Genomic DNA, 16,154 nt, shown 5'->3' with positions numbered 1-16,154 from the left:
GATCTGGAACACGCTGGCATGTGTTTTGGAGGTGCCTGCTGCCTGGGGGACCCAGAAATGTACCAGAGCAAGAGGGACTTTCTGGAAGAAGTTTCTGCACCAAATACTGTCCTAGCAAAAGTCACAGATTCTTCATCTTGCAGAGTTTCAGGTAACACCCAGTAAATTTGTGTGGTTCATTTTTTTGTATCCAACATGCCCCTGTGGATCCCCCCATCCTATCCGAGCCCCAGAACCCCATTTCATATCTCATCTGGAATTAAACAGAAAACAGTTGACACTGCAGAGCTGCATTTGTTTCTGCAAGGGCAAGGTTTGTGCTGAGTAACTTATGGAGCTTGTTGCCATGGGAAATATCAGTGTTTGTCAAAACTTTAAAATCCAGCCCAGCGTATCAAAGCATCCCACTTCCACTTGTGCACCCACAAAGCTGGGGACAAATTACAGTGGTGGCAAATCAACTGTGGAGAGGATAGGAAATTAAATTTTCTCAATACACATTAAAGAGAGAAAAAAGTAGACAGCAGCAAGGAAAACTGAAAGGAGAGCATCAACATGTAAACAAAATGTACCAGGGAAAAATTGAGGCCAAAAGGAAAAAGGGTTAATTAACAGCAAGAATTTATTTCACTTTGGTGACTGAGCCTTGTGATGTCAAACCCAGCCCTGAAATTACACTGCAATCAGTACTCAGGGTTGCAAAGTGTTCCTGTTGCACGGGCATTAATTACACTCAGCAGTGGCAAGGGCTCAGCTGTGGTTCCTGGTGCAGGTGGGTGCGGGGGTGGCCCCAAACCTCTGCTCTTCCTGCCTGCTTTTCTCCTCCTCCCCAAGCCCCACTCCCGAGGTACCAACACCGTCTGCACTAACGCAGAGGCTCCCACGGGGAGGGCCAAGTGCAGCTCCCTCTGCCCAGTCAGCCAACACCCAAGAGAGGACAAAAGAAGGGAAGTGAAAACCACCCTTTGCCCTGGAGCCCAGGTGAGGCTTGGGCCTCCTGAGTTCCCTCCAGCACAGCACAGACAGACACCTCTGCCGAGCCCATCCACTGCAGCTGCCAGTAAGACAAGGACCAAAGCTTTCAGAGTAGCTACCAGAGGCTCAGAGCTCCAGACAGGAAGGTGAGAGTCCAGGAGAAAGGCACCCAGAACCAGATACAGCCATCCAAATACTGATGCTGAGAGGTATCTCCAGCCTGGAGACACAACCACAGCAGCCTGTCATTGTCATTGTCATGTCAATAGCATTGAACTGAAGCAGCAGATATTGTAACATCTAAAACCTGCTTAGAAGCTGCCAGGCCCTGCAAACCCTACTGAGCCTCTGGGGAGTAAGGCAGTGCCTTCCCAAGAGCTCCAAGCCAACACAGACTGTATGCTGCAACTATGCAAGCAAAATAAATTGTTTATTACAGTCTATTTGAGCCAACCAGCATTAGCAACATGCAGAAATAAAGCAGATCAGTTCCTTACTGATGGAATAAGTAATGAAAAAATAATTTTTATTTAAGTGATTTAAGAAAACAGCACCTTTCAGGTCAATTAAAAGTTTGCTTTGGTGTTGAAATGGCCTTCAACATAGCCTGAAGTTCTTTCAGGAGGCCGGGTCTGTAATTTTTGGACATGATGTGATGGACCCAAGACAAGGCTGTCATACTGCTGAGGAATTCTCCTCCTCCCCAGCAGTAGCATTGAAAAATTAAATCTGTTAATCCTTTGTTGCAAAGCTTCTATTGATGGCAAAAGCCACTGAAACAGCCTCACAGGAACACATTTCTTTGCTTTTTCTTGCTACCTACTAACACCAAAATACTGTAAGTACATCAAATTAGGTTCCTTTTTTTGTTCCTTCAGGCTGAGGCTAACAAAGGCAGCCAACATTCTTAACTATAACAGACAAAACTAAGTTTCCCCAGTAAGGCATCACTTTGGTTTCCTGTCACCCTGAAAACTCAGCTTCTGAGCTTGCTAGCATGGTTTTCTAAGGACTTTCCCAGGACAGTGACTGTAAACATAGATATGTGTACATTCTTTCTGTTACACGTCTTGTGATGGGCATCTCTCATGGCCAGTACAGTGAGAAAGTGTTATCCTGACCATCCAATCCCTGGCCGTGGTCAGGAGCCTATAAATCCTGGGAGGAAAAATAAACTTTCTCTTCTTTTCACCACACCTCGACCTGTGTCCGTGTGATCAATTCATCTTCAGCAGCAACAGTTTCCCCTTAGAAGTATGCCAATTTGGGTGGTTTCTTTAAAGATGCACGAGGTGAGGAGCTGCTGCACAGCTCACACTGCTCACTCGCTGCACTGCTGCTGCCCATTCAAAGCCTAAAGTGGTATGCAAATAGTACTGACCATAGTTTCACCTTGTGTGCACTCAGTCAAGAGACATTGTCACCTAAACACTCAAGATCTGTCCTTCTTCCCCAGATCCAGTGCTTTATGAAACTACAGCCTAAATAAACTCCTAAAGATATTAATCTCATTAAGTGTGTGGGTGTCCCACAAACTGGGACGTGCTGAACATCAGCACCAAGCCATATCTTGGGTCAGAACTGTGAATACTGGATCAAGCCACCAGCACATAATCCATGTCTAAAGCGATAAAGAAAGCTCATCACCTTCTAGCCCCCCTGTCCTGTTTTAGCACCTGTTTGACCGTGCCATGACATGGTTTTATGGCAGGATTTTGGATTTTGACACAGTGCCAGAAGTAGGGATGATGTGAACATAGAGCAGGGATTTGAGGACAAAGCTGTGTCAGCCACCTGAGTGGCTGGTGCTGAGGACCCCTCTGCACCCAAAGCACGAGGTATTTGTGCAGTCCAACCCCTTCCCACAGGTACTGATCCTGTTCTGCAAGTGGGACTTTCAAGCCTTCAGATGCTCTTTGCCTCCTGACAATGGGTCCTTCCCTCTGACCCTGCCCAACTGCATTCCCAAGCAGCTACAGTTCTCCAGAATTTCAGTGTCAAAACACCGGGGGATGTGTGTATTATACACAAATACTCGCTGTATGAGGGGGCCGTGCCACGTTCCTTGCACATGGCTGGAGGTGAAGCTGTTGCTGCTTCCCACTGCTGTGCCAGCCCCTGCCAGGCTGTGCTATACCCTGTCAGGCTGAACTGTACCCTGCCAGGCTGTGGTACCCTGCCAGGCTGTACTGTACCCTGCCAGGCTGTACTGTACCCTGCCAGGCTGAACTGTACCCTGCCAGGCTGTGCTGTACCCTGCCAGGCTGTACTGTACCCTGCCAGGCTGTACTGTACCCTGCCAGGCTGAACTGTACCCTGCCAGGCTGTACTGTACCCTGCCAGGCTGTACTGTACCCTGCCAGGCTGTGCTGTACCCTGTCAGGCTGTACTGTACCCTGCCAGGCTGTACTGTACCCTGCCAGGCTGTACTGTACCCTGCCAGGATGTACTGTACCCTGCCAGGCTGTACTGTACCCTGCCAGGCTGAACTGTACCCTGCCAGGCTGTACTGTACCCTGCCAGGCTGTACTGTACCCTGCCAGGCTGAACTGTACCCTGCCAGGCTGTGCTGTACCCTGCCAGGCTGAACTGTACCCTGCCAGGCTGTGGTACCCTGTCAGGCTGTACTGTACCCTGCCAGGCTGTGGTACCCTGTCAGGCTGTACTGTACCCTGCCAGGCTGTGGTACCCTGTCAGGCTGTGCTGTACCCTGCCAGGCTGAACTGTACCCTGCCAGGCTGTGCTGTACCCTGCCCGGCTGTACTGTACCCTGCCAGGCTGAACTGTACCCTGCCAGGCTGTGGTACCCCGCTGTGTGGGATCACCTGGCCCGCCTTGCACACGCAGTAATGCCCGTGCCAGCAGTGCCAACCCTGCGCAATTACAGCATCAGAGAGCTCTTCTGTTTGCTTTTTCTTCCTCCGCATCCCTCCCTGCGGTGCGGTGGAGGAGGCGGAGGCGGAGGAGGAGGAGGAGGAGGAGGAGGCGGAGGCGGAGGAGGAGGAGGAGGAGGAGGAGGAGGAGGAGGAGGAGGAGGAGGAGGAGGAGGAAGAAGACTCCCGTCCAGCCTCCTCCGCCACCGCTCCAGCGGAGCGCGGAGCCTGCGCGGCCGCGGCGGTGACTCACGGGGACTCACGGGGACTCACGGGGACTCACGGGGACTCACGGGGACTCACACGGGGGTACCGGGCCGCGCTCGTCAGGAACCGCCTCGGCACACGCAGCCCACGCTTGTGCCCTGGCGCTGGAGAGCCGGGATGCCCGAGCTGCTCCACGATGGATGGGGAGCGGCCGGGATAACCGGGTTGCCCCACGATGGATGGGGAGCGGCCGGGATGCCCGAGCTGCCCCACGATGGATGGGGAGCGGCCGGGATGCCCGAGCTGCCCCACGATGGATGGGGAGCGGCCGGGATAACCGGGTTGCCCCACGATGGATGGGGAGCGGCCGGGATAACCGGGTTGCCCCTCGGAGCAGGCTGCGGAGCTCCTCGCTCCCTGCAGCGCCAATCAATCTGAAAATCCGGGCACTCCCTGCCAGCGCTTCCCCTCCCTCCCGGGAGGTTTGCCGTCTGGGAGTATGCTGTCCCGCAGGAGAAGCTGGAGTCACCGTCCAGATCCAACTGCATCTAGAATATATTTCCTTTCTTTCTTTTGCATTTTATAAATAGTCCAGCCTTCCTACAGCTTTTTTTCCTGGCCTGGTGACTCATGATCGACTCATCATACTCGTTGCTTCACTCAAATAGGGCATCAAAAAGTCCCTTGCTTAAATGGAAAGAAAAAATTAATAAAAAGATAAACACACACACACACACACACACACACACACACACACACCCCCCGCCCCCCAGCTGCAGATTAACAACTGACCACTTCATAGGGAAGACCTGAAATAATTCCTGCTGTCCCGTGGCTGGGAGGTTCCTGTTAAGATTAATCAGTGTGAGGCAGAGCAGTGCTATCTAGGCCAGGCAGTCTGTAAATGCTTCTCCTTTCTGCCCGCCCTGCTTGCCTCTGCCTGCTTCCAGACGGTAACAATTTCTTCTCTTCCTTAATTCAATGACTGGCATTTTTGACTCGTGTGCTGCATTGAGAATTTCACTGGGCTGCCACAGTCTTCCCTTTATTTCAAAAACGTGCATGACTCTTTCACCAGCATGGTTTGGTAGCAAAAGGACACGGGGGTTATCACACCACCCTCCTGAGCTTTGCTTGGCAGTGTGGGAAGCTCCTGGGTCACCTCAGCTGCAGCCAGGCGAGGATGTGAGGACCCAAAGAACTAACATCTCCCAGGCTTCAGGAGAAGAAGAGCCCTCAGTTCTGGGCTGCTGCCAGGCCTGGCTGGGGTTTGGTGTGTGCCAGTGCTGGAAGGGAAGGCAAGCCCATGAGTCAGGGCCAGTGAGGGATGCAGCCAGCAGCATCAATGCGAGGTTCAAGCTGCTCCAGTGCCCCCAGCAAAGGCTGCCATGCAACAGGGCTGCTTCTGGCTCCCATTCCCCATGCTCTCTCTGGGCTGCAGAAGCTGGTGAAGAATCAGGAGCATAGTGGTGCCAGGAGGTGGGGTGACAGGGTGACGGTCACCTGCAGGTGGAAGGGATGTGGTACCAGTGGGAAACCTAATTCCCTGTGGTGGGAGTTCCTGGTAAAGTGCCCCACAGCCAAGAGGGGAAACCCTCTTCCTAGGACAGCATGCAGCCACTTGCAGGTAGGAACAGGCGCTCTCTTCTCCAGGAGGGCAGGAACTGACATCTCAGAGCACCTGCATGGCTCTGTGAGGGCAGGTAATGGTGAGGATAAGAAAAGGAAATAAAACCACTTATGCTTAACCAAGAGCATTAAATGCAACTACTCCCTAAATCTGCATAGCAACCAGATGCCAGCAGCAGCACAACACACTCAGCTGCAAAGAGGGGAATCCCTTTAGTTTTCCTAGCCCTCAGTTCTACATTTGCAGTCCCTACTGCCTCAGTCAGGATTACCTGAGGAATACTGATTACAGCTGATCAAGAGTTCTGTCTTCATTGAGCTGATTGTTTAGCTTGTTTGAAGACGGCTGCTCTGTCCTCTTGCTATGTTGTGGCTCCTAAGCGCCTTTTTATTTAGCAGCTGCTCCTCTGTTGTGTAGTGACTGGCAATGTTGCACCACGGCTGATGGGTCATCAGGGGACTTGCTTTATTATTTGCTGGATGGGAGTTTCATTAATGTTTTGATAACCCTTCATTTTAGGCAGTCAGGGTACTCTCTGTGTGCTGTATTTTCTTTAATTCCACTCAGGTTGCATGCATCTCTTTCCATTTAGGGGAGGTGAGGGTTGCTCTTTCCAAGTGCCTGCCAGGCAATTAAACATTAAAGGCTCTGTTTCCCAAGCAGAGGGGTTTAAACTGCCTGAGGTTGTTGCTCACAATAAATACCCCATGCCAGTTTCCTGGCTATCTCTGAGAAGATCCCAGCCTTCACCATTAAACAATGACAGCTGTATGGAATTCAGCCCAGACGATAATAGAAAAGTTTGCGAAGGATTGTTTGGTTTGGGTTTTTTTTAAAGGTAGGCTTGACAAATGTCAGATCTTGCATGCATTGGAAGCAGTCAGGAGATGAGCTGGGCAGAGAGGAGACTCTAATGTCCTAGCTATTCAAAGCCACTTAAATTTTGCTGAGGCTCTGAGGAACATTTAGCTGAGGCAGGGTGTGCTTGTGCCTCTCCACAGCCCTTAGTGCATGGGCAGTCCCCACCACGGCTGCATCCATTTTTTTGAGAAGCTGTTGCCATGCAAGTACCTTGACATTTACCAAAACCTTCCAAGTAGTTGAAATTAAGTCATGGCAATAGCAGATTTTTTTTCTTCAGACAACTGCTTTGACTTTCAGAGTAGACAACCCAATCAAGTATGAAGTTTCATCAAAACTGTGTTGTCCTAAAAAAGCTTCTGAATTATTGAACGCATTTCATATGATGATTACCTGATTTATATCACAGTACAGGAAGTGAGTTAGCAAGTTTATCTCCTGTCTTCTCATGAATATAACAAGAAAGCTGTGTTTTGTTCTTGTTCTCTTACTGCCAAAGTATCACTTTTTTTTTTTTTTGGGGCACAAAAGAAAGTATTTGAGAACCCCATATTGCTACACATGGAAGCTCTGTGTGACATGTTAAATTACATTGTAAGACCCAAACCCAATTTTTCTAGCTGAATATTACCCTCCCTGACCACATGTTCCAGGAGAAGCAAAGTTTCCTGCAGAAAATGTGTGATACAGAACTAGAAGCTTGAGCCCATAATGCACATATTCATTCATCATTTCTCTTGACCTGATTTTGTGCTCCAGCTTTTCTGACAGATTGTTTCCTTGGTTATCCAAGTTTGTTGCCAAAGCAGACAAATGACTCATGCATTTACAGTAAAAGTGGGGAACTGCCAAGGGAATACCTGATATTGCTGCATGTGGTGTGCAAGTCTCGGGCCAGCGGATGATAAAGTTCTTTCTCTCAGTTCTTTGGGCACAGGCCACATCTGCACTGTGGCACCCACCCTGCCACAGAGGCTGAAGACACCCTGTGCCAGAATAACAGGACTGCTTGGTTAAGGGTGTCTTGAAATAGCAGTGCTGAATGGTAAAGCTCAGGAGGAAAAACCTCAGAAAGCTGCACTCAGGCAGGATGTGTAGACAGGTTCTTGTCTCAGCTGCATCTGGGGGTCCAGACAAGCTGACCCAGCCCAGGATCCTTCTGCTTTTAAAATACATATTAGTTCACTCACAGAGCATCCAAGCCTCCCACAAATACTTCTGCTGTAATGGAAATCATTATTTTCCAAACCACAAGGAAAAATGCTTGTTTTTTCCAGCCTTCTCTCCATCCTCTCTGGAGATTAAAATCCTTGAGCACTCAGACTGCTCAGGACATATGCAGGGTGCCCTGGCACCGCAGTTCCCTACTGCTGATCCATTTGGATGGGATAAGCAGAGCTCAAGCCCCCTAACCGATCCTGCTGATGCCGGTCCTGTGGCTGGAATGAACTCCCTGTGCTACACCCAGGGCAGGCAGGCACCCTCAGCCTCCCTCTCCTGCTCTCCCCCAGTGCCAAGGGAGGCACACCAAGTGTGGGGTTGTATTGCTTTGCTTTGGACACAGGGGCTAGCTCCCTGCTTTCCCAGGACAATTTGTTATGACACTCCTGCTGCCCTTCCCTACTCCAAGCTGAGACACGGAATGTGTCTCACTCCAGCTCTGGTAATCAATGTCAGCACTGCAGCATCAACTTTCATGTGTGTGCATCACTTCACAATGCAGTGCTAACCAGCAAGCTGGAGGGTTTATAGATACTTCCCAAATCTTCTACCAAGAATGTGTGCTATCTCTTGGATGCCTTTGGATTAACTCCCCAGAGCCAGGTGTCTGCACAGCAAATGACAAGCCCTGCCACAGCCAGCATCAGCCAGTGTTGGCATCCAAGTACTAATTGTGGGGGTTTCTGAGGGCATCTTGGTTTGCATTTCTGTTTGGCTTCAACAATGAACCCAAACAGGAGGAAAAAGTACGAGGTGTGCCTTTATTTCACATACAGGAATAAGGAGGTTCTAATTATTTACAGCAATCTGTACAAAATTCACAAAAATCAAGCTTCTTACTGTTGCAGCCAAATTTGATTGCACAATAAAGTTAGCATTGAAAAGGTGTCTAATAATGCCCTTTCAACTACATTTTTCAGGTTAGCCTTGGATTAAACTCCAATAGCTGATGTAATTTCCAGCTGGCTTTCAAGGTTAAGCTTTAGAAATGTTATGAGGTAAATTCACAACTATGACTCTGTCTTCAGCTGGAACCAGCCAGAAGTGCACTTCTTGCTGTTAAGTTCTGTATTTAGAGGGAGAAGCTGTATTTTATTTAGCTCACAGCATGCCAGGAACAAGCTTCCCTCAGCAGCCTCCCAGCAGTGCAGCCAGCGGGTGATCCCAGGGCACAGCCCGTGCATGTCTCCAGAGTGGGTTGCTATGCAAAAAGCACCAGCAGCTGCTTTTACTGCAGAAAACACAAGCAGCTGAGATGGTCACGGCATGGAAACCCACTCTCTTCCTCTGTTATTGCATGGCAGCACGAGAGTGCTCACCTGTAAAATCAGATTTAAGTTTAGCTCCATGCTGAGATAGAGGGGATTCAAAGCCCACCACATGCACTGATGAGGAGAGGGACGGGGGCCATTGCACGGGCAGGACACTGACAGGCAACGCTCTTGATGCTCTTCCTCTGCAGGGCTGCAGCACTAAATGGCATTCAAGGATCAGTGTGCCAGGCAGAGCTGGCAAGGGGACCTCGTTCCTAGTCCAGGGGCTACTTGCAGATGGGAAAAGGTCTCAGACCCAGAGCTGTTACAATATTTTATGTCATGGCCATGAAATGAGAAATACCTTGAAGCAAGATGATTGAATGGGACCCACATCTCACATTGCTGGGGAAGAAGCCTCTCTTCTGCAGTGGGCTATGATGGCATACCCCACCTGGAACAAGAAGGGCAATGACTCAGGTGCTCCCTACTCAGGGCCCTGTGTCACACAGGATAAGGTAAGGAGTGCCTCTGCCCCAAACCTACAGCAGGGAAAGGCAGTGAGTCAGCATCCATGCAATTGTGAAATCTGGGGATCCCTGCAGGCAGGGGACTCGGAGTGGGAGGCAGAAGAGCTCACACAAGCAGCACCAATGGCCACCCCTGGCACACAGGCGCAGCAGACAGAGAAGCCAGGCTGCCCAGCTTCTGCCCTGAGACGGGAGCCCCAATTCCCTGCTCTCCTCCTGGCAGGGGACTCCTTCAGCAACAGCTTTAATAGAGCATGCAAACCCCCAGCCTGGAGCCCACCTCCAGCCCATCTCGGTGCCAGCACCATGCGGCCACTGGCCCTGGACACCACCGGGGCAGCAGCCACCACCTCTGCCCGACAGCCAGGCCATCAGGAACATGAGCAGGTGCCTTCCTGGGGAAGGCAGTGCAATCACCAACAAAAAGGGAAATACTTTTCATGGCATCATAACAGCACACATAGGCATGATTAGCTTTGAGTGCTGGAGAAAAACCAGGGGATTAAGAGCTGGGACAAAAAACCCAAAACCAAATTAAAATAGAGATGCAGAGTAATAAGTGCAGACTTGAAATTCCACTCCCGTGGGCTTTATAGTACTTAAAAAATATTAAAAAACTAAGAGATAAGTGTGTTCCATTGGTCAGGACAATTCTATTTTGAGGTTATTTTCCTTGCAAATGGATAAGTTCCACTACGAATTAAAAAAAAAAAAAAAAGAGTTCAATATTACAGAAAATTGGTTTATTGTAAACAAAGTATAAAGTACAACGTAAGAAATGTGCAAATCTTTAAAGTAGTCACAAAAAGCAGATCTAATACACTATTTTCAAACCATTCACTTTCTGATATGTGTCCTCAACATAATATGATAAAATACAAATAATGAAAATTGATGCATTGTCACGAAAGCTGGTTTAAATTCTAGGCCAGTGTCTTTGTTGCCTTGTTTCCTCTTTGAATCACAATTTTCTAATTTAATACAATACATAATATATCCATTTCAATTTTAGCATAAACCGCCTTTCAATGAATAACTCAATCAAGAAGTCTAAGAGTCTTGGTTTTCTTCTTCAATCAACCAGAGTAGTTTACAGTTACCAAGTTTATCTTCAAGGTGCCCGATTATCTGCTCATGACCAGCGCAGTGAGAAGGTGGAAAGGAAACCGTAAGCAACACAAAAGCAGAAGCATCATGCGATGCCCAGGTATAACCAGCTGTAACAATCACAAAGCTTGCCAAAGCAGCTGGGAAAACATTACAAAGCTAATAAGGATTCAGAAACATTCCTGCCTTCGACTGCCCATGCAGTGCCCCCGCGTGCCCATCCCAAGCCCCTCTGGACACAGCAGTATAAAGCTGGGTGCGTTAACCACCCCATGCAGGAGGAGGTGCCTAAAATCTCCAGGAGTCTGGCACCAAATCATTGATTATAATGGGGCTGGGGAATGGTTAGGAGGAAGAGATTCCTACCAAGCAAAGGTGGCAGAAGTAGCAAAACTGATTTAGATTATCTCACGCAGGTGGGTTCTGGGCTTTCAAGCCTGTGCCTGTACATTGCTGCTATGCTTGTCTGCACCTACTGAAGACGGACAACTGACAGCTAAAATTGGAGTTGGTCTCAGACACGAGCAGCAAACCCTCAGGAACACTTGCATGGGACTGGATCTAGAGCATACAAAAGTGTTTCACAAAATTCAAAACTGGCACAATGTGGCTGCTCTGCTCTAGAGCCTTCACTTCCTTTCTCTCCTCACCAGTGCAAAAGACACCCGCTATTCCAGTCAGCCACTGGTTCTCCCAGCAACATCTTTTGTGACTAAGTGCAGCTGCCTTTGCCTCTGTACTGCTGTCAGCAGCCAATGCGGGAGAACCACAGACCGGGAGAAAAAGCCTTTTTTCAGCCGGCCTATCCCAGCAACAGCAGTTAATTCCACCGTCTCCAGAGCAAGCCCTTTCACTGGGCGGTCGCAGGCGTTGGTGGCACGGCAACATCGTTGAGCTTGCTCACTTCCATTTGCCAGTTCGGTAACTTCTTTGCCGACAAGTGGCGACGCGCGTGCTTTGTGAGGTGGTCGCTCCGCATGAACCGCCGCTCACACATCGGGCAGGCAAACTTCTTCTCCCCGGTGTGCGTTCTGCGGTGGCGAGACAGTTCATCAGAGCGTGCAAACCTCCTCTCACAGCCTTTCCAACTGCAACTGAATGGCTTTTCTCCTAGAAGGGAAGAAATTACAAAGGGAAAAACCCAGTGAGTACTGAGCAATAAACACCACTGCCTTAACTGGCACGATTTGACTTAATTGGCAGGAAAGTTTCTATTGTGGCAGCTGAGCCAAAAATCTATATAAGCATTATACACATAAAACACAGAAAACTGTTTCTGTCTAATATTTAAACATGCAGACTCACTATCCCCAAGGCTAGGTAGTAGGGGTTAAAAGGGTTAAAAGGGTTGAAGGTTAAAAATTCTCTGAAACCAAATTGTTTGAAATGCTCTTCACATCTCAAAACAGCTGATTTTAACACTCTTCTCTGTGTAAACTGCAGATAATGATGACGCAGCATGCCCAAAACTCCCCTCTGAAGCACAGCCTGCAATGTTTTATGTAACCGAGCTCTAGTAGTGCACTGTGAGCCTGTGTGAAAACACGTGGAGCTCTTTCTGCTACTGCAGTTAAGGGCCAAGGCTGGAGAAGTTACTCTAGAATAACCAAGGCAGGAATAGAAATTTGGAGTGGATTCTCACATGAAACAACCTCCAAGTTTTACCCACTTCTGGCAAAGGCATTCCTGAGGAGAAGCCTAAAAATGCATCTTTAACTCTGGAAAGCATTCTCCACATTGGGCAAGGCCTTGCTTCCACAGATGCATTACTGAACACCTTCTGACACAAAGCGAGTCCAGCACAAACAAACTGCTGAGTCAACTTCCCCTCGGGGAGACTTCCCGTCAGAGATTAGGCAGCACTATAATGCATGCTGGCAAAAAAAAGTATTTCATTGCTGGCCCTCAATTTGTTCCATGAACAGATCCGGTAATCGCTACAACTATAACAAGCTATATATACAAGCAGAGTTTTCTGCATTAGATTTTAACATGCAGCAGCAGTAACCAACCTGTGTGTGTTCTGACATGAGCCTTCAAATGGGAGCTCTTGAAGTACGTTTTCCCACATCCTGGGTAGCCGCAAATGTGACTTCTTATTCTTGAAGAATCAGCCTGAGGAGTGGATTTTGCCGTAGAAGGTACAAAGCCAGGAGCGGGGGCAATGGGAGAGAGTCTCGTGCCATTTGGACTAACAATGGGAGCCTTTGTGCCCTGCACAACTGGCTGGGGCACAACAAACATGACGGCACCTTTGGAAACCTGGGTGCCCATGAAGACCATGGGCTGACAGAGAGCCGGCTGCTGGCCTGGCGCGCTGTTGGGCACCACAGCCGTCACAACATTGTTGTTTGTGGGCAGTGGGACCATCTGGCAAATCACTGGCACAGGGGGGGCTCCGCTGCCTTGGGCAGGGGACAGTGGTGCTGCGGCCGCTGGCTGCTCTGCTGGTTCAGGGACAGACTCCTCCTTGCTCACTGAGGGCCTTGTCAAGGGCACGGGACCAACAGCTGGTCCTGCAGTTCTTCCTTCTGCCAGCGACAGTTTGCTGGTCTCAGCACTGGCTCCGCTTGGTGCCACGGCAGAGCACACCGAGTGCTCTTCTTTGGCGTTCTGTTTCCCATTTGTTTCCCTCAAAGCGCTGTCCTGGTATTTGAGCACACTGGCTGTTCTCACAGGGCAGGTTTTGTGGTCACAGAGCTGGGCATCAGCCGTGTGGCGGATAACACTTGTCACTTGAGCTTTCAGAGGCCTGGCTGCTGGAGACCTCTCCGCTTCTCTCCGAGGTGTGGCCAGAGGAGGCTTGGCAGCCTCGGACAGCGCCTTGGCGAGTGGATGGATCACCTGCGACATCTCAAAGTCGGAAGGGCTGTAGGGAGGGGTCAGGCACTGTGCAGGAGAGAGAGACACAGTAAGGGGGGGATGTTAACAAGACATCACCACACTAATTGTTAAAAACAAGCACATGCACACAAACTGGGGAACTTACAAATGCTGGTATTGCATTAAAGTCTGCTGCTCCCGGAAGCAAAGCCTCATCACTTTCTTCTGATATGTCAGATGCAGGAGTTATAGGTCTCATTTCTGCATGTTTCTTGAAGTCTGATTTCCAGTTGCAACTCATAGAAATAAGGGCTTCTACAGCCTCATAATCGCTTTTTTCAGGTGTATTGTTCCAGAAGTACCTCTTATCTCTCTGTTTTTCAGTCATTATCTCCATTTCTTACTCCTGTTTTGGTTAGAGGAAAAAAAAAGAGATTTTAGACCTGATGTTGAGTATTTTGCAGCTGCTTGTAAGAAGGCATTGCTAAAATCAAACAGGGAAACCTGTGCAAGATAAATACACTTGATGTACCTGTATTTTTCTGCCTCCTTTCTTATTTATGTAATATTTTTATGAAGTTATGAGTGAGGAAATCTGGACATCAGATGAAAATTATATCATTATTTGAGACAGAAGAACTACTCTGGATATGTTGAAGTTATTCCACACTGCAAGAGCTGTGTCTGAGAATTTAAGAAAAATCTTCACACCCCCCCAAAAAAGTAAATCAAAACTTCCTCCACCATCCTACCCTCCTTCTATTTTTGCTTTGGACACACACAGCCGTCAGCACTGTGCTTATTTTGGCACAAGAAAAAGGACCGCATTGGGGCTGATTCACATTTTCTTCGAAAGCTATTAGCAACAAAAAATGTTCTAGAAAATACTGAAAGGGTCTCTCTCACACACACGTATATGCAAGGGAAATCACCTGCTTGGAGAACCGAGATATTATATACATATACACAGATATACACACATATGTACTCCCCACACCTCTCTCTGCGGATTCCCTGCCCGGCCCTCACGCAGGGCTGTGGGCGGGGCTCAGGCGTGGGCCCCGCCCCCGGCTGTTGGGCGCGCGCCACCCTCACCTCAGCGCACCCCGCCGGCCGCCCCCGCGCGCGCCGCCCCCGCCCCTCCCTATTGGTTTCCCCGGAGCGGCGCCTGGCGCCCATTGGTCCGCAGCGAGCAGGGCGCGGCCCGGGGCGGGGCACCTGAACAAAGCGTGAGCGGGCGCCGCCGCGCGCCGACCTTTCCCCCAGTTCCCTGCGCGGCGCCCCCGCCTCCGGCGCGCGGCGGCGGCCGGCTGTGAGGGCGGGCGGGGGAAGGAGCCCGGGCGGGAGGAGCCGGCACAGCGGGCGGGGGCCGGGCTGGGGTCAGCGCCGCCACACCCGACGCCTCCCGGCGCGGGGGAAGGGAAGCGAAGCGGCGACCCTGCGGGAAGCGGGTTATGGAGGCGGCGGCTGGCTCTCCCCGCAGCGCCGCTCCGCTTCCCTGCCGCCGCGCCGCCCACCCCGCGTGGCGCCGGGATCCCCCCGGCTTTCTCCTCCTCCCTCACCGCTGCTACCTGGTACATGCAGCCGCCGAGGCCAGCGCCCGCACCCCGTCGGGCACGCAGGCAACAGGAGGCTGCACGGCGCCGGACCGGTGTTGCCAACAGGTCCTCGGCGGCTTCTGTCTCTCCCTCCCGCGGCTTTCCTCGCCGGCTTGCCCCGCGGAGAGCTCTCCACGCGGGCAGCTCTCCTACAGCCCACCCCAGCGGGTCCAGTCCCCCAACTCAACTCAGCCCCTCCAGCCCTCCAGCCGCCGCCCCAGCCCGATCTCCCGACTATCGGTGCCCCCTATCCACCTATCGGTGCCCCCTATCGTGGGTCGCCCCCGTACGTGCCCCGGGGATCCCCGTGCCGCACCACCCCCGGGGACTCCCTCTGTCCCAGCCGCCCCGACCCCCGGGATGCCCGGGTTGCTCACCGGAGGAGCCGAGCCCGCCCCGAGGTGCCGCCGCCGCTCTCCCGGTTTTCCTCTTTTTGTTCGCCGCTCCCCACTCGGGCGGCGGCGCCCCCGGGCCCGCGCGCGGGGGGGTGGGCGGGGCCCCCTGCCGCCCGCCGGCCAATCGCCGACAAAGGTGTGTGGGGCGGCGGCCAATGGGCGCCGGGCGGCCGCGCGTGATCGGCGGCCGCGCGGCGGCGTGGCCGGAGTGTCAGCGCGGCGTGTCCCCGCCGGCGGCTGAGTCAGGGCGGCCGCCCCCGCCCCCCCTGCCGTGCCCTTCCCTTCCCTCCGTGGCATCCGTGTGGGAGCGGCGGGGGCGGCCCGGCGCTTCCTCCTGCATGAGCTCACACGGCGGCGGGGGAGGGAGCAGCCTCCCCGGCGCGGCCCCCGCTCCCCGCCGGGCTGAGGTGAAGCGAACCCGCGGGCGGGGGGAGAGACAGAGAGCGGCGCGGTCGTTCCGACCTCCTCGGGCCTTTCTGGCCCATCCCCGGGACTGGGCGCGCCCAGGGACCCGCTGCCGTGTCCTGGCAGCACCCTCGGAGCGGGGGAGGTCGCTGCCACGCGTCGGGACCGCGCCGATCTGCACCGGGGCTCCCGGCACCGTCCGTGTCCGCCCAGGGCGCTGCTGCTGGCGGGAGATCCGAGGGAGACCGCAGTCCGAGGAGAGCCCAGGCAGGTCGG

The 16,154-nt window shown here is 51.8% G+C and overlaps 1 protein-coding gene and 1 long non-coding RNA gene across 4 annotated transcripts; both read right to left on the bottom strand.

Moving 5' to 3' along the window:
- Positions 1–3,132: 3,132 nt before the first annotated feature.
- Positions 3,133–6,175, bottom strand: LOC147655359 (uncharacterized). The gene is made up of 3 exons (XR_015278841.1): positions 5,957–6,175; positions 3,765–5,746; positions 3,133–3,251 (listed from the first exon to the last, which is right to left on the bottom strand). It is a non-coding gene; the product is annotated as an uncharacterized LOC147655359 (long non-coding RNA).
- Positions 6,176–10,278: 4,103 nt separating this feature from the next.
- KLF10 (KLF transcription factor 10) lies at positions 10,279–15,588 on the bottom strand. Of its 3 annotated transcripts, none has more exons than XM_086885912.1 (4): positions 15,456–15,588; positions 13,647–13,886; positions 12,670–13,546; positions 10,279–11,767 (listed from the first exon to the last, which is right to left on the bottom strand). In XM_086885912.1, the coding sequence occupies exons 2-4, from the start codon at positions 13,875–13,877 to the stop codon at positions 11,508–11,510; spliced, it is 1,368 nt and encodes a 455-aa protein (XP_086742038.1). In that variant the 5' UTR covers positions 13,878–13,886; positions 15,456–15,588; the 3' UTR covers positions 10,279–11,507. The 3 variants fall into 3 exon arrangements, with proteins under 3 accessions (XP_086742038.1, XP_023801809.1, XP_086742201.1); XM_023946041.2 differs by lacking the exon at positions 15,456–15,588 and adding an exon at positions 14,478–14,601; XM_086886075.1 differs by lacking the exon at positions 15,456–15,588 and adding an exon at positions 14,413–14,549.
- Positions 15,589–16,154: the final 566 nt, after the last annotated feature.

This window comes from Cyanistes caeruleus, chromosome 1 (assembly GCF_971803275.1).
Source record: "Cyanistes caeruleus chromosome 1, bCyaCae1.hap1.1, whole genome shotgun sequence".
In the NCBI taxonomy this organism is placed as follows: Eukaryota; Metazoa; Chordata; class Aves; order Passeriformes; family Paridae; genus Cyanistes; species Cyanistes caeruleus.
The sequence above is the reverse complement of the archived record's forward strand: the minus strand, read 5'-3'. Positions and strand labels throughout refer to the sequence as shown.

Excerpts from the sequence above, each read along its gene's own strand:
- KLF10 (XM_086885912.1), bottom strand. The coding sequence starts at position 13,877 with ATGGAGATAATGACTGAAAAACAGAGAGATAAGAGGTACTTCTGGAAC. Across the intron at positions 13,547-13,646 it reads TTAATGCAATACCAGCATTT|TGCCTGACCCCTCCCTACAG; the intron begins GTAAGTTCCCCA and ends TCTCCTGCACAG. Across the intron at positions 11,768-12,669 it reads TCATGTCAGAACACACACAG|GAGAAAAGCCATTCAGTTGC; the intron begins GTTGGTTACTGC and ends CTTCCCTTCTAG.